At 33.7% G+C, this 25,565-nt stretch overlaps 1 protein-coding gene across 7 annotated transcripts in view; it reads right to left on the reverse strand.

Annotated features, from left to right (window-relative positions):
- Positions 1-586: 586 nt before the first annotated feature.
- LOC114335598 (putative inhibitor of apoptosis) overlaps positions 587-25,565 on the reverse strand; it is a 73,659-nt gene continuing 48,680 nt past the window's right edge. For 5 of the 7 annotated variants that reach the window (XM_028285857.2, XM_028285856.2, XM_028285849.2 and 2 more), the window contains one exon: positions 587-2,080. In XM_028285857.2, coding sequence (XP_028141658.1) covers positions 1,015-2,064 — 1,050 coding nt within the window. In that variant the 5' untranslated portion in view covers positions 2,065-2,080 and the 3' untranslated portion in view covers positions 587-1,014. Of the gene's footprint in view, positions 2,081-3,272; positions 3,470-5,464; positions 5,490-7,046; positions 7,250-25,565 lie in introns of those variants that run through there. The other 2 variants (XM_050659620.1, XM_050659622.1) reach the window with 2 other exon arrangements.

Here is a 25,565-nt window from a genome sequence, read left to right on the forward strand (position 1 = left end):
ATTAAGTCAAAACAAAGTGAAACAAACGTTGATGTGTATGTATATGTATATACATTTTGTATACTGTATGTATACTATATACTACACACATCGGCATACGTTTCACTTTATGTTTTGACTTAATTTGTTTGAAAATGAATCGTGACGCATGGAAAAAGTTATAGCAGACGAACAATATTATAATTTTATTATCATGTTTATTGTACACTTGATTATATAATAATTGTAATATAACTGAGTGTACAAGAGCAAGCAGAAACACCATTACAATAATATATGGCTTTTCATAGCAGATCGAGTGTACAAGAGCAAGTAGATGCACCATTACAATAATATATGGCTTTTTGATTGAATACGACACTGCCAAAACAAAACAGCAAAAAATTAACATTAGCCCTTTTAATACAAAGCTACAGATATATAGATTACTTCTGTTGCCATATCACCTTTGATAGTAGCTCTTTCAGCTACATATTATGAAAGAATAAACCCTATGATACACTATGAAACATCAAAGACAGAAGCAGCTTAATGTTTATGAGGCAACATTACAGATTCATTTTGCTTGGAAAATAAAACTTCAATAAATATTATAAATTACTATATTATTATGATCAATACATAACATACACACAAACATACACCTAAGTTTTAATGTCAGATTTATAGTAAATTTGTGTAATTTGCATCTGCTCCTAGCGAGCAATTGGTCACTAGTAGGGATTACTTCGTGAAAGATATGGTTTGCAGTCCTTAATGTTGTGTAGTATCTATTAGATTTAAGCGCTTTGATAATTGTTAACCTATAAAAGCGTATTTTGTAACTTAAAATTAATAACTTGTTCAAATTTGTACTCAGTATAAAAATATAATTTTTCTCTAATGTAATATTAAAGAAATGATTTTTATGAAAAGAATTTTTATTTAATTTCTTTGCCAAAACTCTAACAATCTTGACTAGATCTAAGTATGTGTGAAACATGAAATGTGAAAAACTATTAACAGAATAAAAATTTATGATAGGAACGCTCTGACTGTGGCCTCTAAAGGTTTTCGGCATACAGCACATGTTTTTAGTGCAGCAGCACAATCTACACAAGCAACAATATGTCCACAAGGCAAGAAAACAACACCAAGTTCGTTTTTAAAGCAAATTTTGCACAAAGTTGTGTCAGTTGCGAAACTTTCCCTATCTGATTTTGTTTTCACTGTTTCACTTTGTTTATCACTTGAAGATTCAGTAGCAGTCGGTTCCTCTTTGGCTTGAGTACCGCTAGGTCCAGGAATTGAAAATTGTGGATCAGCCTTCCTCTTTACTTGATCGATGAATTCTTTGCCCTTTTTCAAATTGAGAAACACACATTTGCTAAACCAAAGGGCATGTTGCTCCCAAGGATCATCTCCTTCATCCCAGTCTTTTAATCCCCCACCACAATAAAAGCACACAGTTTGGTCCCCAGCTCCTGTGTAATAAAATCCCGCCTCAGCTAACTCAGAAGGCCTCTGTTTAATGCTCTTTGGCCAACCCTGGAATGTTGCTAACCGGCTTTCTAACGTAATTTTGTCTTGATTTTGTGGACCTGTTCCAGGTTGGATCCCTAATTTTTGTAAATTACTTGTATTATCTTCAGGAACTGAATTTGGTAACAATTCTATGCCAAAAAGTCCACAAGTGTCTCTAGAACCTACAGAGTGATCGTGCTCGATGTTATCTCTTCTATTAAGAAAGGGGCAGTTGGGATTCCAAACACGATGATCATCCATTGGATTGTCTCCTGATACCCAACGGTATCCCTCTATCTTACAAATAGGGCAGATAACGATGTCATCTTGACCTGTATATATAAAACCAGCTCGAGCTAATGATTCTCTTGACACTTGGGTGTTGGGCCAGTTAGTGAAAGATGCCAGTCTGTTCTCATATACTGAGTAGTCTTCTTGGCGTGGACGTGATGAAGACACTTCTACTAATGATTCTCTTGTTGTTTTGGAGCCGTTGTCAGGTTGGTCTACACATCCAAAAGAAGGTATATTTTGAATGTAATTTGATTGAACTACTGCCATTTTAGTACCATGAAATCTGCAACAAAAAGAAATTATTTAGTAAGTCATAATTTATCATTCGTGTAAATAAAAAAAACTATGTGTTCGTGTAAGTACGTGTTAATTGTATAGTGCTATCAGAAAATATAAAACATGCTGTCATTGTTTGTTTTTCTTTTTTTAAAACTCATAAAAGAGAAATAGAAATGATGTAGCTATAGACTATAGACATTTCTAATAGAATAACGAAGACACAAACGAATTAAACTATCATTAGTTGTTCAGAATAAAGGATTTTGTTGGATTTATGTTAATATTGTAAATACCAGTAGAACTATGATATAAAAATGCCTATCCCTCACTAGGAGTAACACAAAAAACTTACTGTTGCAGACACTTCCATTGAAAAAAGCAGAATAATCATGAGTAATGGAAATGTATACTCATTCATTTTGATTAATGATCATTGTAGACTCCTAACAAAAAGTCAAAATTTGATCAACACATACAGTCAGAAAAATTAAAGAATAGGGCTTTTCATTGATTGTCATTTGTTTCGAGCTTCTGTCATATCTTGTATAATCTGTGTATAATATTAATATACACGGATTATACGACATACGACAGAAGCTCGAAATAAATGACTGTGGATATGGCTTTTCATCGATTGTCATTTGTTTTAAACTTCTGTCATGTTTCACATAATATTAATATATCTACATCATATGTCTTTGGTTTGTATCATTGGTATATACCAATAACATATGACGTAGATATATTAATATTATGTGACACATGATTGAAGCTCGAAACAAATGACTGAATGAAAATCCCTATGAATCATGAATGATCACATCAATCACTTATTTTGTATTTGCTGTCTTTTTCTATAAATAACAAACGTTTGTTATAGAAAAAGACAGCAAATAGGTACAAAATAAGTGATTGATGTGATTGTTCATGGGTATCGGGCTTTTCATTGATTGTCATTTGTTTCGAGCTTCTGTCATGTGTCACATAATATTAATATATCTACGTCATACGTCTTTGTTTGTATCATTGTATATACCAATAACGTATGATGTAGATATATTAATATTATGTGACACATGACAAAAGCTCGAAACAGATGACTGTGAATGAAAGGCCTATTCTTTCATTTTTCCGACTGTATGTAATTACTAATTTACTATAATAGTTGGGACTGTGTTCCGTGAACACTTACTTACTTCATCTTTATACACAGCATATTCTGTTTGCTGTTTACCACATGCTGGTCGCCATTTCTTCTTCACGTCTCCTTTTTCATTGCTGTTTTTATTTGTCAGTTCCACTATAATTTAGGACATCCTCTTTTCCTCCTATTTGGTTTCCATTTCCATGCTCTTCTGTTCAGTTAACAGAGAGGACAAATATGTTCTCTTTCCTGCAATATATGCACAATTCCAATTTTTTTGATGTAATTCAAATCGCTTCGCATCTATTCTATTATTTGAATTGCATTCAGATTGTTTTTTTTTTTTAGATTCTAGTATTTATTGAAAATAAAGGAAAAATCATGGAAGATTTTCCTTTTTATTATACTTTTTAGCTAAGCATCTCCTGTGAGGTAATTTCCACATTGTTTTGTGGTGTGTGAATTTATATAGATGATTTACTATTTTTGTTGTTGGCGATAAGCCACAATTCTACTTTAAAATTAAGTTTATTTGACAGAATACAAAACATGTTTTGTATATTGATAAGGATTTCTGAACTGAAAATCGAAACATCAAATAAACTCAATTTTAAAGTAAAATTGTGGCTTCCTCAAAAAATTGATAGCATTAGGATGCCACAAGAAAATAGCTTCAGCACAATATTATAGATCAGAGGTCGGCAACACGGCGCCCGCGGGCGCCACTGCGCCCTTCAATAAATTTTAATGCGCCCTTAAACTATTGTTAATTTAGACAAGAAATTTATAACATATATTTTTTATACGTTTATATTTATATATTTGTTAGGTCAAAAAATAGTTGGCGCTCGCCATGAATTTTTAATTTAGTATTTCACTCTTTACATTAAAAACGCTGCCGACCTCTGTTATAGATAAATTATTGATAAAGCAAATAAAACTATGTATTAAAATAATTGTTAAATCTTTAGTTAGCAAAAAAAACTCATCATAAGAAAGTAACAAAAACTTACAGTATGTATTAAGGAACTTGTTGTTTCACATTATCTAAATGTATATCGAAATGAGTCTTTTTCTTGGATGTTATATTTTTAAAAAGTAAATTGTCACTGACAAACAAATTGTAACTAGGAGTAGGATTCCATAGCCAGTTTAACATACAATGTAATGTTTGTAGAACAAAAGTCAATAGTCATTACAAAACCAGCTGTCCATGACTGGTGAACCAGACAGCAGATGTGCTGGTAGTATAACTTTTAGGTACTTAATACAAAGGCAATTAAAACAGTTTTGTGATATTTTTATTGTACAGCAAATACAAAATAAGTGATTGATGTGATTGTTCATGGGTATTCTTTCATTTTTTGACTGTACCTAATTACTAATTTACTACAATAGTTGGGACTGTGTTCCATGAACACTTACTTACTTACTTCATCTTTATAGGCAGCATATTCTGTTTGCTGTTTACCACATATGCTGGTCGAGGTCGCCATTTCTTCAGGTCTCCTTTTTCATTGCTGTTTTTATTTTTCAGTTCCACTATAATTTAGGACATCCTCTTTTCCTCCTATTTGGTTTCCATTTCCATGCTCTTCTGTTCAGTTAACAGAGAGAATAAATATGTTCTCTTTCTTGCAATATATGCACAATTCCAATTTTTTTGATGTAATTCAAATTGCTTCGCATCTATTCTATTATTTGCATTGCCTTCAGATTGTTTTTTTTTTAGATTCTAGTATTTATTTATTTATTTTTATTTAGCTAATGCCTCGACAACTAATGGCCATTGGCATTATTTATTGAAAATATAGTATTTGAAAATAAAGGAAAAATCATCGAAGATTTTCCTTTGTATTATACTTTTTAGCTAAGCATCTCCTGTGAGGTAATTTCCACATTGTTTTGTGGTGTGTGAATTTATATAGATGATTTACTATTTTTGTTGTTGGCGATAAGCCACAATTCTACTTTAAAATTAGGTTTATTTGACAGAATACAAAACATGCTTTATATTTTGATACGGATTTCTGAACTGAAAATCGAAACATCAAATAAACTCAATTTTAAAGTAAAATTGTGGCTTCCTCAAAAAATTGATAGCATTAGGATGCCACAAGAAAATAGCTTCAGCACAATATTATAGATAAATTATTGATAAAGCAAATAAAACTATGTATTAAAATAATTGTGAAGTCTTTAATTAGCAAAAAAACTCATGATAAGAAAGTAACAAAAACTTACAGCATGTATTAAGGAACTTGTGGTTTCCCATTATCTAAATGTATATGAAAATGAGTCTTTTTCTTGGATGTTACATTTTTAAAAAGTAAATTGTCATTGACAAACAATTGTAACTAGGAGTAGAATTCCATAGCCAGTTTAACATACAATGGAATGTTTGTAGAACAAAAGTCAATAGTCATTACAAAACCAGCTGTCCATGACTGGTGAACCAGACAGCAGATGTGCTGGTAGTAGTATAAGTTTTAGGTACTCAATACAAGAGCAATTAAAACAGTTTTGTGATATTTTTATTGTAGTATCAATAAAGACAGACAAATGTTCAAAAACACAATGTGTAAATGTCATTTACAAACAATATAATAGATCATAATATATTAAAGTTGAAATAAATATGGCGAAAGTCTGGTTGCATAACAGTAGGTAGCTAGCATATTCATGCAATTAATTTATTGACAAAAAAGATGTAAATGATGTAAATAGGGCTTTTCAACGATTCTCATTTGTTTGGAGCTTCTGTCAGATGTTGTATAATCTGTGTATAAATATTAATATACAACAGAAGCTCGAAACAAATAAGAATCATTGAAAGACCTATTAATCGATATGAGAAACAGCATTTATAAAAGCTTAAAGGTCAAAATTCAGTGTAAATTAGCAAAATTATCATATCCACCACAAAAACAAGTAGCGGTTTCTGACAAAGTCCAGTAAGTTTTAAATGAACACAAAGACGTACTCATTAGCCATATCTCAAACATTGACGTATTCATAAAATTAATTAAGATAAAAATATGATTACGATGACACGGAGTGTGACAAGCAATAATCCTGAAATATTTTCTTTATTATAAATGCTTATGATGGGTCTCTGGTATAATGTATAATAACAGTAAACATGCTTTAATCGAATAAGGCTGCAGCACAGCAATATCCCGTTTAAATGTCAAAGAAATGAGAACAATTATTATTGCACTCAAACGAAAAGTACAAAATATTTTCTTTATTATAAATGCTTATGGGTCTCCGGTATATAACAGTAAACAGACTGCTTCATAAGGCTGCAGCAATACCCCGATTAAATGCCAAAGAAATGAGAACAATTGTACTCGAAACGAAAAGTACAAGAGTACAGCTTGCAGACGGCAACGTTGTTGGAATTCAGAAACCATTCACGATTTCCAACATTCCTTCTTTCCTTGCCTCTCATACTCCGTTCAGGCCAAGTATCCAGCCCTACCACATTCCTTTGAGATCACATCAATGACCGAGCGCCGGAAACAAGAAAAAAAGTACCCACAGGAGAGAGATAGAGAGAGACCTACACTGGCACCCAGACGTTTCTTAGAAAAACACCGGCACGGCTTATCATATGATTATAATCGATACCACAGCATTAAAATTGGTGTATATTTAGAATATAATCAAGTAGAACACTCATTTTCACTTTAAAATTGCTACGTGGATTTATATGGAACACACAAGGCTGCGAGCGATCGCGACATATGGCTTCTTTGTGCACGGAATTTCGCATACATCGCCCTAAACAAACCAATTTCAAATCACATCAACTCATACTGACCTGATTGATATTGCAGCTTGTTGAATTTATAATAAGTTTCCCATTTTTACCCGATTTTTACTTAATTTTTAACACCCAGAACGAACTAAACACACGAACTCAGACCCGACGATTTCTCACTCGATACTCGAACCTCGTACACACTCAAACATCTACACACCGCTGCCAGTTCGGAGCGTAGTTGCCGCTTTTAAACATTCTTCTGGTAGGTTTGCAGCGCAATCTCGTCTCTCACCAAAAACGAGTCGACGTGGACTTGTAGCTTGTAGCCCAGTTCATGAATCGAACATGCCATGAAATCGTGTAGTAGTATACACAATAATACACGATTATATTTTATATTGGTGAAATATAGCATGATAAGTTTACGTAGATATTTCAGATCATTCTTTATCATTTGGCATTTTACATCCCATCGTAATCACAGACTGCTCCACTTAAAGAGCATTCTAGTACCCTGTCCAATTATTATAGAACGTTGGCAATCATATTGGCAATAATAAGTTTGTTTACGGCAGCTCGAAACAGGTTAGCTGTGATCTCTTGATACCAGTCAGAGATTTCGGAGGATGTTCTTCTTCGGCTTGGGCCTCTTCTTCCGACGATTTTGCCTTGTATTATGAGATGTAGAATGCTATTATACCTCTCTGGATGTCTCATTACATGGCCCAAAATATTCTAACTCTCGATTTTTTTTATTGTTTTTGTTATTTCTGTGCTCAGTACCCAACTTATCTGCAATATTCATCGATAGATCCACATCTCAAAGGCATCTAATTTTTCCATTAGTGTTTCTGTAAGAGTCCAGCTCTCCATGTCATACAGCAATATAGAAAATATGTAGCAGCGTATTAATCTGATTGTAAGGTTTAATGTAATATTTCTATTAACTTTAGTTCATAGAAGAAGGCTCTGGCTTTTTCAATGTGTATTCGTATTTCTTTGTTTATATACCAGTTATTGTTAACGTTAGCGCCCAAATAGGTAATATTGTGGACTCTTTCTAACTTTATTTCGTCTATCTATCAAATCAGCATCTATCTAAACATCCATCCTTGGATATAGGCCTCCTCTTCTTCTTCCATACCTCTCTATCTTGGGCAATTTGCATCCATTTTGACCCAGTGTGTTTCTTCAGGGCATCTGACCATCGGCATCGGTGGCCTTCCCCTTTTTCGTTTGTGGTTCCGGTTCCACGGTCTCCAATGTATAATCATCTTAGTCCATCTTTCATCCTTCTGCCGTAGGGTGTGTCCGGAGAACTTCCATTTAAGCTTTGTTACTTGGGTTGAACATCTTTCACTTTTGTTTTGTTACGGATCCATTCGTTTCTTTTCCTGTCTGATAGTTTAGTGAGTGCGCAGACTGCACGGCAGACTTTTTAGTCGGCCGATGGTTTAGTCGGCTTCTTAATCAGTACAGAGGATAGAGAGGTATGCAGATGCGCACACTACACCGATTCATCGATGCATATCTCTGTACTAGTGTACTGATTAAGAAGCCGATTAAAAAGTCTGCAGTCTGCGCATTCACTTAATGTTCAGCATTTGTCTTTCCATGGATCTTTCTGTCTTTGATATTTTTCCATATTTTCGTTTGTAAACGTCCATGTCTGAGAGCCATATATTATAATAGGGAGTATACATTGATTAAAGACTCTTGTTTTTAGGTATTGCGGGTATTTTCTGTTCTTTAGAATATAAGACAGTTTCCCGAATGATGCCCAGGCCAACTTTATTCTTCTCTTTATTTCTTCGGTCTGATTTTCTTTATTTAATCTAATGATTTGTCCTACATACTCTTTTACTTGTTCTATTCTTGTTTTGTGCCACTGTAATTATTAGTTCTTCTTGTCGATTGGTCATGGTTTTTGTTTTACTGTAATTCATCTTCAGTCTCTATCTTTGTCGATTCTCTATCTAGTTCTTCCATCATTCTTTGTAATTCTTAATTTCTTTCTGTTATTAATACAATATCATCAGCATATCGTAAGTGATTCAAATATTGCCCGTTTATATTTATAGCCATCCCAGTGTAGTTGTTTGAACACATCTTGGGCGAGAGATGGTATCTTCTTGTCTTACTCCTCGGTTTATTTTAATAGGCTCCGTTTTGTATAGGCTCCGACTTTATTCCATACGCTCTGATATTCATTGGTTGTAACTCCGTTTTGCTGCTAAGTTTTCTCAAGTATTAGAGCAAGGACACACCAGGCGGCGCGCGTCGAATCGACGTCGAGGCAGTGTAAAACACATGGCGCGGTATAACAGCGGCAGCTATGCTACGAATTAAAGTATTTGTATTTCGTTGTTGCCAAATTTAGTCGCGTTTTGGCTGCTGTACGATACGATGTCTGAAAGTTATGACCATTTGTCTTTTGTAATAAATACAAGTTTATTTTATCTTAGATTAAAGAAAAAAAAGAAACGCAGATATTGGATACATCCCATCATAAAGGAACGAAATTATAAGGGATTTTTTACACATTATATTAACGAAATTAATATAATAAAGGCCCAGAGATGTTTTTTAATTTTACAAGAATGTCTAAAAAATATTTTCAGGAGTTATTAGTGAGTATTAAAGAGCCGTGTTCAAGAAATAACACCGTTATGAGGGAAAGCATATCACCTAAAAAAACTATTTATAACGCTAAGCGGCTGTCCATTCTGTGGTACGCCACTGAGCAAACACAGGTGTTAAATTGATGCCCCTTTATTATACCCCATATATTGGGAACTAGTGATGTTTCACAAATTAATATTAACAAAAAACTATTCAAATTAAAGCCAATAAGTACGTATAGAGAAAGACGAAAACCAGAATATACAAAACCGTAATAAGAGCAACAGTCACCTACGGATGTGAGACAGGGGTGCTAAATAAAACAAAAGAAAAAATGATATAGAGTTGAGAACGAGAACTGTCATGTTGAGGGGATGGATAAGGAAAGAATGCCAAAGATGGTACTGCACAGAAGATCAGTTGGGACTAGGAGACGAGGTAGACCAAGAAAAAGACGGCAAGAAAGTTTCAGGAAGGTATAGTATCGATGGTAATTACACACTGGAAAGAGGAGGTGAAAATAGGATATAGTGGAGAACCATAGTTCAGCAATTTTTACATAGACATCAAATAAAATTATATATAAATTATTAGCATAAACTGGATTATCTAAAATTGTAAATATAAGGCCTGTAGAGCATAATAAATAAAATAATAAATAAGACCTGTTTTTTATTATTCTATTTGAATATTCATCAATACGCATATCCCAAATAGCTGGTCTCATCTGAATTTCATTAATTAATTTTTGTACATCTGTATTTTCCATCACAAAAACACGATCTGACAACACTCACTACAGAATTCGCTAGAAAACAGCTCAAACGTCTGTGATATACCACGATACACGCATTTATGATATGCCGTCGAAGTCATAAAACCGATTGGCGGTGGATGGGTTTCAGGATATGTCGCCAGAAAGTCGCTTAATCGAAAATCTTAAGAGCGTCTGGTGTGTGTTACTGCATCAAATTATAGTAAGGGATGCGTCGCTTCCAACATCTCAGCGGGGGTTCAGTCGACGTACGCCGCCCCGTCTGTGTTACCTCTTAAGGTTTAGCCCATATTTATCACATGTTCCGGTCACCTTGTTTACAAGTCACTTTTTTTCATTGGAAGCAATCAGTACCGTGTCATCTGCATATCTGACATTGTTGACATTAATTCAGAATTTTTTTTAAAATAATGATTATGATCTAGAATCTAGAAGGTGAAGTGCGTACATAGAATCTTCTAGTATTGAAATCCCTTTTGTGTTGTGCTATTCATTTGCCAAAGTTTCTGCCAATCTGACCGATGTAAGTTTTTGGACAGGGACCATATGTCAGTTGATATAGGTACACCACTATATAATTGTTTTTTCTTTTGGCTGTTATTGTTCTTAATGTATTTGCTAAGTTGTTGTTTTGGCACCATATTTTATCTTGTGTATTATTTATCTTCTAGGTAAAAGGTTCCTTGATTTTATAAATATCACCATTAATTATAAGTGTTACCCCTTCGAGTTCGTGGAAAACAAGCATTATGATAAAGAAGACGCATTTTCGGTGTGAATCGCCTCACGGACTGATCTGTGGAAATATGGATTCAAAGTGCCGCACACGAATCGCAGTGCCGGCAGTGCGCCAGAAAGGGACAGACAGAAGATAGCAGACAGCAACTTATTACACATTTTTTAAAGGTCCTTGGTGTATGCCTACTGGCCCAACCCAGGCCCAAGACATTCATCACACTCGATTCTCGGTATGGGTGGAGGAGGAACGATTTTTTTCTGCTTGTGTGTATGATCAAAAGAGAAATTCCTTAGCACATTGAACCAAGCTCGCGAAACTAATCAAACGAGAGCAAAATTAAGCATAAAAGGCAAACAGAGGGTAGGAAATAGTTTTTAGGGAGTTCTTAAAATTAAGAAGCAGAATTTTTATTAATACATTTGCATATAAAACACAATAGAACACAATAAAATAGTAGAAGAATGGAGAACGAGCGATCTAATTCTACCATTCAAAAAAGGACATAAAAAGCAACCAGAAAACTACCGAGGGATCAACTTACTACGGGAGAAATAATACCCTAAAACTAAAATTCTACAAAAACTAATAAGTTTAGCAGGTGAACAACAGGGTTTTTGTACTGGAAGATCGTGTACAGATGCAATATTCGTCATAAAGCAAATTCCTGATAAATTACTACAGTATAACAGACCAGCATTTCTATGTGAAAGCATCTGGCAGAGTAAGATTCAAATATGTAATCAATCTTCTGAAAGAATTCAATATGACAATTTCATCTCAAAAAACCAACACAATAGTAATCAGTAAAGAACCAATCAGATGCAAAATAGAAATTGATGGTATCAGTATTGAACAAGTAATGGATTACTTGTTTATTAGAGAATTACATTGTCAAGTTAAGGAGACCTAGACAAAGAAGTGAGAAATCAAGTACAAAAAGCAAATAGATTGGCAGGATGCCTTAATAACACTATATGGCGAAACCGACATTAATACTGAGATGAAGTCAAGAAGGTACTACTTTTGGGAAGATTATTAGACTGTACAATCGTGAGAGCATAAAATTGACAGTCGCAGTGGATCAAATGGATGTATAACATGAAATTGAGTGAGAAAAAACCTCTGATTATAGATGCATCCATTGATTACCTTGCAAACCATAACATCGTGTGACACTCTCAATTATCCGTGTGGGAGGTCAATCAAACATGGCTTGCCTCTTTAATTGATGCGTAGTTGGAAAAATTTCTAGAAAATTGTGCTTGTTTAGCTACTGATATACATGTCCAATTAAGGATGCCTGTGACATTGAAACAACTTAAAAAACATAATAAAGCACTTTTAAAAATAACCAAGCATGACATGCAATGTGCATAAATGTATATTAACTATAAAAAAAACAATGTAACTTTCGAAGCAATGAAAAAAAAAACAAACTTTGGCTATAATTGGATCGAATAAACAGTATTTTGCTTCCTTGCAAATTTAGAATAATGTCTGGTATATTGAAATGGGGGTAGTAAGCAAAGATGTAAACTTTATGTATATTTTGAAGTGAAAAAATACATGTATTTTTAATTATTCGATTCACTCTGTTTAAACCCTTTCGTTTTTCTTTTGAAGGCCCCTGGTTTTAATTACTTCCCGTGCCCATTTTTCACACGTTCACCGGCAATAGATTTCATTGCAATATGATCTTGTGATGAACAAAATATATAAAAGAGGAAAATTTCTTTTAGTAGTTAGAGAATGAACTTCCAATGAATACTACAACAGAGACCAATATGAAGAAAATTATACACAAAATCGAGGAGAAAAGAAAATGATACAGTTACAGACTTTGATGACCACTGTGAACTTAGGAAACAGATCCACCATATAGATATATGGTGAAGTCATGCTGGTATTGGATCTAGAAACTTAAGGAAGACACTTTAATTATAACAAATCTTACAGCTTAGTTCAATATACTACTCTGTCAATATACTACTCTGTTCCAGGCTTAAGATTTGGCTTTGGTGGCTTGCATTGATGAAATCATGGATGGAGACCCCAAAACAAAGAGAATCAACATGTATACAGATAGCGAAGCAGCTATTTTGGGTTTTGGCCGTAAAGAACCCATTCACTAAATCAAAACTAGCGAGGAACTGCAAATAACTCAACCTGACAAAAGACAAAATAGAGTGTCTTTAATATGGGCGCCATGTCATGAATTGGTGCATGGGAATGATCTGGACCTGGAGCCAGATTTGTTGGCAATCGAAAGAAATTTTTTTAGGCCCAGAACCATTGCGTGGCAGGTATTACCAATGACGCTGCAAGAAACAAGGTTCCAGAATGGAATGAGAGAGCCCACTCAAAGGCAAATTCAGACTAAGAAAATCCAAGAATATTGATAAAAAATCTCAGAAGAATTTAGTCAAACTCAATAATCTAATAGACTGCCATACACCTCCTATGCCATTGCATTGTACTAAGTGATAGGAGGCGCGAATTCACTATTCACTAGCCAACAGAGGATTGAACTAGAAGAAATCCTAAACCTATCAACTGTTGGTCTTCGTTGAGACCGCAGGAAACAAACAGCGAATGGTACAAAGGTATTATGACAAAGTGCCAGAGATTGACGTGTCTTCCCTGACCCACGGTGTAGGAAATACGAAATTGATGAGGAAACTGCCTTACATGTCCTTTGTGAATGTTAAATGCTCTAGTTACATGATGGTTTACTTTGGTTTTACATTATGTTTAATCTAACAGGACTTCTTGTTGAGTTTGTTTGACCATTATACTTGTGACCAATGCTTTTTAATCTAAAGTTGTGCTCACTACAGAGAGCAATGCATTGTATCCTCGCTCCGACCCTTGCTCCCTGGTATTTATATTCGTGAATTCTCGCATTTAGAATAATGTATTTATTTTACATAGCGATCGATAATATAGTTTCGATCGCTATGTAAAATAAATAAATTATTTTAAATGCGAGAATTCACGAATATAAATACCAGGGAGCAACGGTCGGAGCGAGGATACAATCCATCGCTCTCCGTAGTGAGCAAACCCTTAGTTTCTGACTTTGAATATCATCAAACATAATAAAACCGGAAATAGGATACCATAAGCTAAACATTTTGCAAATAAAATGTATAATGTGGAAGTGAAGAGTATCGTTCATATTTCTCAAGAATACTCTAACAAAGAACATATTTGACGTCATTTATTGTTATTTAAATAGATATTCAAAAACTATGGAAAACTTGGAAAATAGTCATTCTTATACTAAGAATCCAAAATTATTCACAAAATAAACAAATATTATGAAAAACATTATTTTTAATAAAATTATCTTAATTGTTCCACTTCAAATTAAACTCAAATTCCAATATGCTATCAATAAATAAGTTTCGTGTATTGGGTCTGGGTATCTGCTATCAGAATGTCCTATAAATTCCATGCCTGCCAATCATGAAAACATTTACATGAAAACAAAGCCTTTGAATGTGATTATGAAACACAAATGACCAAATCGTTGATTTTAAAACAGTGACGCAGGAAGGAAACAAAATAAAGATAAGGCGCATATTTTTAACGTAAAAAAATGAGGTATACAGACTTAGATATTTGAAGGTTGCCTAATGTAATATGTAAATAAACAAATATCAGTGGCGCAGCACTCATAACGTCGACAGGGGTAATTTCTCGGTGCTCTAGTACTCTAGTTCTAGTTGAGAGTATCGACCATTTAAAACTGTATAAAGAAAATCCACAGTGAATCAGTTATGGACGGTATCCGCTAAAATTATTATGCTTGCAGTGTACTAATATTTTTTATATAGGCATATTATTTACCTATTTTTTGTTGTTCTGAAGCTACTTGCTTGTGGCATTTTCATAATCAACTATTTTCAATGGGAAATAAGCCACAATTTTACCAAAAAAATGATTTTATTAACGTTTCGACGCCCAAGTCGGGTGTCGTTGTCAAAATACAAAATAATACTAGATTAAACAAAAATGTTGTTGCTTAGCAAAAATGTCTATCTTTTAGTAAAGTCGTCCCAGGAACGCAATGGCAATATCATTTTAAAGTATTCTACTTTAAAATGTATAATTATGCCTGAATTGCTGATATAAATGAGTCAGATTAAATAAATTATTAGAAGAATTTTTTCTTAAGCAACAACATTTTTGTTTAATCTAGTATTACTTTGTATTTTGACAACGACACCCGACTTGGTCGTCGAAACGTTAATAAAATCATGTTTTTTTTGGTAAAATTGTGGCTTATTTCCTTCCCATTGAAAATAGTTGATTACCTATTTTTTTTTTTCAACATTGCCTCTTTAGGTAGGTATATTCTATTGGAATCTCGTCATTCCATCTCATTCTAGATCGACCTATGCTTCTTCAGAATGGTGATTTACCTCGGACTATTCTTCTTCTTAAGGTCCCTTACAATTCTGCGTAAGCATCCACGGTACATCGTTTTGTCAGGTGAGATGTTAGATAGCCAGGATTAAATTATTCTATTTTTCGCAGAATTGCGAAGTATTTCCCAGCAAAGTTTCATTTACAGAAATTAGATAATTTAAAATGCATTCTCTAAATATTCTAGTTTCTGAGATTCTGGTAATGTAACTATAATTTCATTCTTCCTTTTGAAATTTCACCCAATCGCCTATGTTGTCTATCCTGCAGGTGCTTCTGATGTCGGTACTTTTTTATTACTGTCTTTCCTTCTTAGTATTTTCATTTCTCTTGTTTCCAGGTAAAACCTCTCACACTAGTTTCTGGTCACGTTTCATATACGCGCGTTTTTGTTTCTCCATATTGTATTGTTATGGCATCTTGTTTCTACTTGTTTTTGGGGAGTTTTTTCAGAGCAAGATCATAACAAAAAGCCCTATAAGAGGTTAGCATCTATACACACATTTTACGAGCTACGAACTAATTTGAATAAAATGAGAAAGTGAACCTGAAGAAAATGAAGATAATTTGAAAGGAAGAGTTAAGGATTATGAAAAATGTCTGTGTACAGATCATCCGGTGGAAATATACAGTATGTACCTCGCTCAATATTAGATGATATAAGCGTTGATTGAATACACGAATCGTGTATTTAATCAACGATATAAGTCACTAAAAGATTGACCTTTACACCCTTAAAAACAAGGAAACCAATTTCCAATATACAGAGAGAGTCTGTAAAGTGGAATAAATTCAATATCTCAAATACTAATTGTTTTTTTGGAAAATCGATTAGTATTTCAAATTGTCCTTTTTGACATTCAATAAAAATGTATACAGGGTGTCCCAATTTAGAGATATGGCGTCATCGTTGATTTTCTTAAATGGCAACACTGTCATTTTGATAGCTAATTTGATAGGGTTTGTAAAGTTATACATAACTGCAAAATATCAAATTTTTATTCTCTACCATTTACAAGATAATAGAAAATAACAAAGTTATATCTGTAATTTGGAATATATTCAATAATTAAAATACTAACTGTTTTTTTGAAAAATGCTCAGACCCGTCGATTAGTATATATCAAATTGTCATTTTTGACATATAATAATAATGTATACAGGGTGTCCCAATTTAGAGATATGACGTCATCGTTGATTTTCTTAAATGGCAACACTATCATTTTGATAGCGTGTGTAAAGTTATACACATCTGAAAAATTTCAAAATTTTATTCCCTACCATTTACAAGATAATAAAAAATAACAAAGTTATGAAAAACAAGAAGTAATCAAATAATAATTGAATTTATTTATTTCAATTAAGCAAATGCTCATAACGTTGCCCATTGACAATTTGACAATAATTGAGGGCAACATTATGAGTTTTTGCTTAATTTATTGAAATAATTAAATTCAATTATTAGTTGATTACTTCTTTTTCATAACTTTGTTATTTTTTATTATCATCTAAATGGTAGAGAATACAAATTTGAAATTTTGCAGTTGTGTATAACTTTACACACCCTATCAAAATAGCTATCAAAATGACAGTGTTGCCATTTAAGAAAATCAACGATGACGTCATATCTCTAAATTGGGACACCCTGTATACATTATTATTATATGTCAAAAAGGACAATTTGATATACTAATCGACGGGTCTGAGCATTTTTCAAAAAAACAGTTAGTATTTTAATTATTGAATATATTCCAAATTACAGATATCTTTGTTATTTTCTATTATCTTGTAAATGGTAGAGAATAAAAATTTGATATTTTGCAGTTATGTATAACTTTACAAACCCTATCAAATTAGCTATCAAAATGACAGTGTTGCCATTTAAGAAAATCGACGATGACGTCATATCTCTAAATTGGGACACCCTGTATACATTTTTATTGAATGTCAAAAAGGACAATTTGAAATACTAATCGACGGGTCTGAGCATTTTCCAAAAAAACAATTAGTATTTGAGATATTGAATTTATTCCACTTTACAGACTCTCTCTGTATATATTTGGGGCTAGAATTTTTTATGCTTTTTGGTATTTTTTTTGGGGTGGATTCAGATGCCGTTGAAAAAATTCTTATATAGATATGTATAAAATTTACACAATGTTAATAAATCTAGACTAGCGGTTCTCAATCTGTGGTACATGTACCACTGGTGGTACATATCACTATTTGAGGTGATACACAAAACACACAAAAAATTAAAATAGTAGTACTTAGTAAAGTCTTGGTAATACAATCTAAACATATAGGTGGTACCAAAAATAATAAAAGAACTGTAGTTGGTACATGACTCAAAAAATTTGAGAACCGCTGATCTAGACAGTAGTATGTAGCAGAAATACAAAACACATTCATCACACTAACATAAAAATCGTGCAATGTGCTTACTACTCACTACGCGAGATAATGTGCCGTATTTTTCCAGGAAGTATTTTAAACAAAAAGATGCAAAACTGAATATTAATTAGGTGGACAATTGAACCCACATCAGTAATATATGTATATCTGTACCATCCGTGAATAAGTGGATAAGTCAAATTTTCGTAAAAACAAGATATCTCAATCTTGAAATAGTTCTCTTTCAATTCCGTCAGGTGAATAAATGAGTAATTCAAATATGCAATAGCTTACTTGGTAGAAGCCCGTGAATATTTGGATTTGACGATTTATTAGGTATCAGAACCGGTATATCGACTTATCAAATATTGAAGTTTTAAATATTTGTTTGAAATAATGTATCTTAACTTTACCATCCGGGTACATAATATTCAGTCCGTGAATAACTATGTATGCAGAAAGACCCACTTGGGCACGTTGCATTTTGCTTTATTTTTCTCGGTATATTCAATTACCTGTTTATCAACATAACAAAATAGTAGGGGGTTTTACATTTGAATCGGGAGTAACTAGATATTCAAGTCAAGTCTAGTCCGTCAGGACAAGAAAAGATTCCTACAAGACAAAGAAAAAAGATCAAGACCATGGGTGCGTTCGGACGACCATAGCGGCTGGCTGGCAGCAGAAATCGGCTGAGTGGTTGCATCCAGCCGTGATAGGGAAAGCTTAGTAAATCTCTCAGCGGCTGGCTTCCAGCGGTGACGTCTGACAGCTACTGCTGGCTCAGCTATCCAGCCGCTGTGGTCGTCCGAACGCACCCCATGTTTCAGTGGAAAAAGAGCCAAATAGTACAGAAAAAAAGAAGAAATAGGGAAGGACACGAAAGCAAAGACAAGAAAGTAAAGAACTCAGAAATGCTGGTAAAAGTTACACTACTGAAAAAGAAAAGGTCGTAAAACCTAGAAATATGAGACCGTTAAAAGCATGTCGTATGAAATGTAATTAATGAAAGGTTTTCAGATGAAGACCGGGGTAAATGTTTTCAAAATTATTGGAACTTGGGAAGTCGGGACAGAAGGGCTAACTATATTGCTTCTCTAATTAACATTAATCCAAAGAAAACAGAAAAGCTAGGACCAAGAAAAAAATATAGAAAATATAGATGTTCATATAAATATAGCGTCATTATTGCTGGTATACAAAAGCCAATTTGTAAAATTTGCCTCATTGCAACCCTTGGCGAAACTAAAGGATTTATTGAGATAGTGGGTGAAAAGAAGCATTTTCTGGAATTATTTCTCCTGATAGACGTGGAATTGCGCCATCAGGTAATAAACGCTCTGCGAAAGAAATTCAAAATGCCAAAGATCACATTTTGTCATTTTCTAAATATGAGAGCCACTATTGCAGAAATAGGACATCTAAAAAGTACTTGCCTAGTGACTTATCTATTGCTAAAATGTTTGACATGTACAAAAAAACAGTAGACAAACCCGTTTCATTAACGTTGTACAAGAACTGCTTCTACAGTTTGTACCAAACACATTGCCTCAAATAACAGATAAGCTTCTGCCAATTAGCAAGGAGAAAAAGAAAGACCTACTTGATCTTTTGCCGCTCATCGATGAAGTTTTTTATAACTTTTACCGTTTGCCCACTACAGATATGCAAGACTTGGACCCTGATTTGGAAGAGTTTGATGCAGATAATCAGTAGTTTTTTAGTTTCTTTTTCCAATTAACGTTGATGTTACTTTTTATAAAGAAATAAAGTATAAAAAAATGTTGAATTTTTTGTCCTGGAAATTTACACTAAGTACAATAAGTCGGTAACTCAATAAGACCACAGAGATTTGGCGTGAATAAGTGGGTAAGTTAGATTTTTTTAAAGTAAAAGTGGCATGCTCAAAGCTCATAATTATGTACGTCATTCGTTGCATGATTACCCACCAATTTCTATGAAAACGAAACTGAACTTAAATTTTTTATTCTTCAAAAACTAATAAAATGTTTAAAATGGCCATACTGAAAAGTTTGTATTTTTGATTTATCGACTTATTCACAGATGGTACAGATATTAAAAATATGACGGTATCAACTAAAAATTGTACACGATAAGCTTTATAGAAATAAGCTAAAGTTTTGCTTTAATAAAATTATTAAATAATATTAAGAACAAAACTTTATTGGGACCAATTTTCTGATAACACCTTCTGGTTTCTAAAATTTGCAAACCAACGAACTCCTGTCTTGTTTGCTCCAGCAATTCGTTGGTTTGCAAATTTTAGAAACCACGAAGGTGTTACCAGAAAATTGACCCCAATAAAGTTTTGTTTTTAATATTATTTAATTACTTTATTAAAGCAAAACTTTCGCTTGTTTTTAGCAGATGTCGCCACGACATCCATACCATCATGTTATTTCGTTGCGAATCGATACTGGCAGCCTGAATTTTAGTTTGTTGAGAGATAATCAAATATGCACTCCCTGATGATAACCTATTAAGGTTTGAAACCGGTTAGGGTGATTTTGATCCTCTCTGGACAAACTGAAATATAAGACGGCTCTTGTTTCGTTTTACAGCGGAATGATTATTTATTTAGAAGTAACTTATTGTGAGACAACAATTTTGTTGACAAAGGACGTAACACTTTTATTGACATAAGACGTAACAGTTTTTTTTAACATATTACGTAAATTTGTATTACGAACAGTTTTTTGGTATATTACATAACAATGACGAAGTAGTGTATTAGACGAATTATTATAACTAATACAACAATACTTTATTACCATTAAAAATTACTGTAAATAAAGATGAGTATAATAGTTATTTAATTTTTAATTATGTACAGATCCAAAAACCCGAATATTTTTTATGTAAGTTGCATTGATTCTCAGAACTGCATTTTAACTCCGTTAAGATATTGGAAATACCCGAAATAAATTTCAATCATGCATTTATTGCGTCATGTAGCTGCAATATTTCCAACTATAAACACTGCACTCAGATGAAGGAATTTTCCAGAATTGCGAGTGCTTGAGGCTATAAAAGTAAAATGGAATTCCACAAAAATCGGCCTACGAAATTTTCCATATGGTGGTGTGTGTACTTTCAGGGCTTTCGAAATCATGTAATTCATTCAGAGATTTATGTCGATCAAACAGGGCGGTATTGGCACTAAATGCGTCCATTTTTATGCAGTAAAAAAATTATTTTCCTAGGTACAGCACGAACACTGAACAGTAACAAACGGAAAATAATAAACACCAAAAATCTAAACAAAAGAAAGAAAAATCCAGAGACATTACAAAAAAGGCTGAATTCTGAAACTATTTTTTTGTGATAGGTTTTTCACTGTAAATTTTCTACGGGAATAAACGACAATTAATTGTAAAGGCGGATACACGTCAATAAACATTTGTGTTTGTGTTGTATTTTATGGCAACACCACACCAAATATAGTATTATGGGTGTACAAATAATAGCGTATGCGGATGACATCCGAAAAAAGAAAGACAGACCTGGTCCAATCGTTCACGGTATTGGAAGCAGCAGCAAAAATAATGGGGCTACTCATTCACACTAATAAAACTAAGTACATATATGAAGGTGACAAACAGTAAGCAAGTAGCAAAACCCCAAGATCTAATGGCTGGAACATATACAGTAGACGCGATTATCCGAGTCTCGGTTATCCGAGTCTCGGTTATCCGAGTCTCGGTTATCCGAGCCCCTCGGTTAACCGAGGCAAAAGTCATAACAGGTGGGTTACAATTTTAAACCTTTGCGCAACATCGCCACCAAAAAATCAAAAAGAGGAATAAAGCTAATGCAAAATCAAAGACTTTTTTAAACAGTAATATTGATAAGGTAAATGTTTTTATCATTTATAGACAGTACTGTATTAATTTTGTCATTAAAATATCCACAGTTATGATTATTTACGTGTTTTTCTATCAATATAACCAATCTCAGTGTTAACCGAGTTTTTCCGTATCCGAGGTAGTCACGGTCCCAGTTACCTCGGATAATCGCGAGTCTACTAGTCTACTGTACTTTTGAATGAGTAACAGAGTTCATATAATATCTAGATCTAAGCTCGAATATCAACCAAAGTAATACAGTAAATGCAGAAATTAACAGAAGCGTCTTAAATTACGCATCAGAAATGTGGACGATGACAAAAATCAATAAAGAACTTACACTATTGTGAACGTAAATTATCAGCCATATTTTTAAAGGCGTACAAGAAAACGGATTATGGCGTAGGCGCTGTAGTTTTGAGCTTTACCGCATTTATAGTGAATCTAAAACGGGCACCACACTCTCGGCGAAGTTACTTCGCCAAAGTTGATTAAGTCCGAAGTGCCTCTCTACACACTCGTTCTACTTCGCGAGGAACACATTCAAGCGGTGCGATACCGACAAAGATCCCTTTGACTCGGACGCGTCAGACCGACAGATTTCGGAAGTAGAACGAAGTTAGGCAAAAGTTAGACAAGGTGACCGTCTACACTCTCGTGCCGTTTTAAACGCCGTCCACACTCTCGCCGAAGTCGATCGAGGTTCAACAAGAACGAGAGTGTAGACGGCCACCTTGTGTAACTTTGTCTAACTTCGTTCTACTTCCAAAATCTGTCGGTCTGGTGCGTCCGAATCAAAGGGATCTTTGTCGGTATCGCACCGCTTGAATGTGTTCCTCGCGAAGTAGAACGAGTGTGTAGAGAGGCACTTCGGACTTCGGTCAACTTTGGCGAATTAACTTCGCCGAGAGTGTGGTGCCCGTTTAATATTGGCAGGTCCACCAATATAAACAGGCTGTGATGTCTACGCCACTTAGAGAAAATGAACGAGATGGAGCCGTCGAAACACATTCATAAACAAGAACGGAGGAAGCAAAGAAAAGAGGCAGGCCCAGAGCACTATTTAAGGACCAGGTGGAAGACGACTTATAGGTGTTTGGAAAACCAAGGCGAAGAAGAGAAAGAAATGGAAACTAATTCTGGAACAGGCCAAAACCCACCATGGGTTGTAGAGCCAATGATGATGAATCGATGCAAAAAGAAGAACCACAAATGGAAAGGACATAGTTTAAAACGAATTTTATATTCCGTAGTAAAGCGTTTTTCGTGCAGCAGTTTCCAAAGCTACAAATGCCATTTGAATCGCCAACCTTTCAAAGGAGACTGCGCAATAGGAAGAAGCAGTAAAGCGTAAACAAATCACTTTCAAGCCTTAAAAGCCAAAGAAGTAATCACTTATATGATTAGACGACGTAAAAATATTGGAAGAGCTATAAAAGGAAAAGATTACTTTAGGTTTATTAAAAAACTTCCGTTTCCGTATTTAAATGTTAAGTAAGCATCAAGAAAATTCTGTTGTGCACAAGAAATTTTATAGTACGGATCTGATCTGCTAACCCTTCAAGGGATTTTCAATATTCCCAAATCCATCAATGAATCATCCCAGGGCGAAACTAAAACCACCGCTAGAACTGCGTAGTTTTTTATTCACGAGTCCGGTACTTTACCAGGAACCAGCCATAAACTCGTCATCTGTGTTGTTTCATAGACAATATACACAGGAAGTGTCTCGAGAATAGTGAAGTCATTTTCAAGATTCATGAATGAAAATGAGGAGAAAGCAATGGGATGTGGCGTTCATTTTGAGTTCGTAAAATTAGGGACCTTGTTATTGTTCTATGATAAAGAGATCCGATCGAAAATACAAAGGGGAGTGAGTAACAGCTGGTCTTACGATATTACTTTGAGCAGTACAAAAATAATTCTGGGTGGTATATTTTCGGCCAGTACATAGAAAATTGCATATTATACTGAAGTTTGGTTTTATATATTAGAGAAATATTACATACTAAAATTTAGCTTTTTCATTATATTACAATATTAATGTCAAATATTACATACTGAAAATTCATCCTGAAGAAGTTTCGAATGGTTTGAAACATCATAATTGTATAATAGTGGGACTATGTTAAGTGCAAGGGCTTGTTTCTAAAGTAAATTGAAGTATTTTAATCTCTTTTTCAATAATATTGATTTTTAAAACATTGGGGATTATTTGTATGTAGATTAGGAATTTTCAACTTTTCTTGAATTTCTCATTTGAATGAGCGTTTTGTTTTTGGGTCCGTTCAAGTATTACGTAACGCAGGTTGGGGGGGGGGGGGGTCAAAAATCTTCAAAAATCGCGTTACGTAATACTTGAACGCTCCCTTTGTTGCCAGAACCATTATCAAGAAATGCTATCCTTGTCCGTTTTATGTACAATGAAAATTTCAGATAATAATTAGATTGGACTCATAGTTTCAAGTTCCACAAAGACTACACAAAAACACTAACGCATTTTCCAGAAGAACGAACGTTTTAATATTCTAATATACAGGGTGTTTAAAAAAGGTAACACCGTCTCTAGGATATGTAAAAAACTAAAAAATAATTGGGGTTTACTTAATAAAAAAATTTTGTAACGCCATATTTTCAAGATACAGAGCGTTGAAGAAAAACAAATTTTACACATTTTTTACAATTTTGCCGAAACTACTGGCAACATTGTAATAAAATTTGGTGGATTTTAAGAGGTAGTTATTGTGCCTTTTTTGACATACAATTAAGAATTTTATATTCATCATTGGAGGGCATGCGGGCAATGGTCTGAATTTTTAAAGAAAACAAATAGTACGGCACTGAGATATTTCGAATTAAAAATCATTTTTGAGTTACTCGTTCAATTTGTGACAAAAAATCAATCTTCCCTTTTTCATTTTTATGGTTAGACGACTATGGTTTTAATTTCAAATATCTCAGTGGCGTACTATTTATTTTTTCTTCAAAAAATTCAGACAATTCACCCATATGCACGGCAGTGATGAATATAAAATTCTTTATTGTATGTCAAAAAATGCACAATAACTACCTTTTAAAACCGACCAAATTTCATTACAAGGTTGTCAGTTGTTTCGACAAAATCGTAAAAAATGTGGTAAAATTTGTTTTTCTTTAACGCCTTGTATATATAAAACGGATGGCGTTTACAAAATTTTTTTACTAAGCAAACACCAATTATTTTCCAATTTTTCTCCTTGCCCTAAAGACGGTAGGTGGTACCTTTTTTTGAAACACCTGTAGAATCTAGAAAGAATATAGCTACAAAAAGAATAAACCAATTTTTTTTTATTTTTTGCAATATCTATCAATTAAACCCAAATTTAAAATAGCAGAACACGTCCAACTAATAACATCAAGCAAATTTTAAACACAACGATACTACTCAAAATACTGTAACAACTAAAAAAACTAGTATAAAATAGTTAATAACATGATAATATGAACACAAAAGAGTAAAGTTAACTACATACATACAACTGATGAAAACAATTAACCATTACGTGAAAATGAAATGGATTCTAATTTCAGGTGGTTTGGATTAGATATCTGGGAAACTCTTCAGAACAAAATTTGTCTCTGCCACTTAATGTACCAGAACTTAAATTGTTTAAGTTTTTCAAAAGATCTGAATATATCTCATTTATTTTTATTTTGTACTGCAGGAGAAAACTAAATTATTCAGTATATAAACGGACTTATACGGTCCA

Source organism: Diabrotica virgifera, chromosome 1 (assembly GCF_917563875.1).
Source record: "Diabrotica virgifera virgifera chromosome 1, PGI_DIABVI_V3a".
Classification (NCBI taxonomy): Eukaryota; Metazoa; Arthropoda; class Insecta; order Coleoptera; family Chrysomelidae; genus Diabrotica; species Diabrotica virgifera.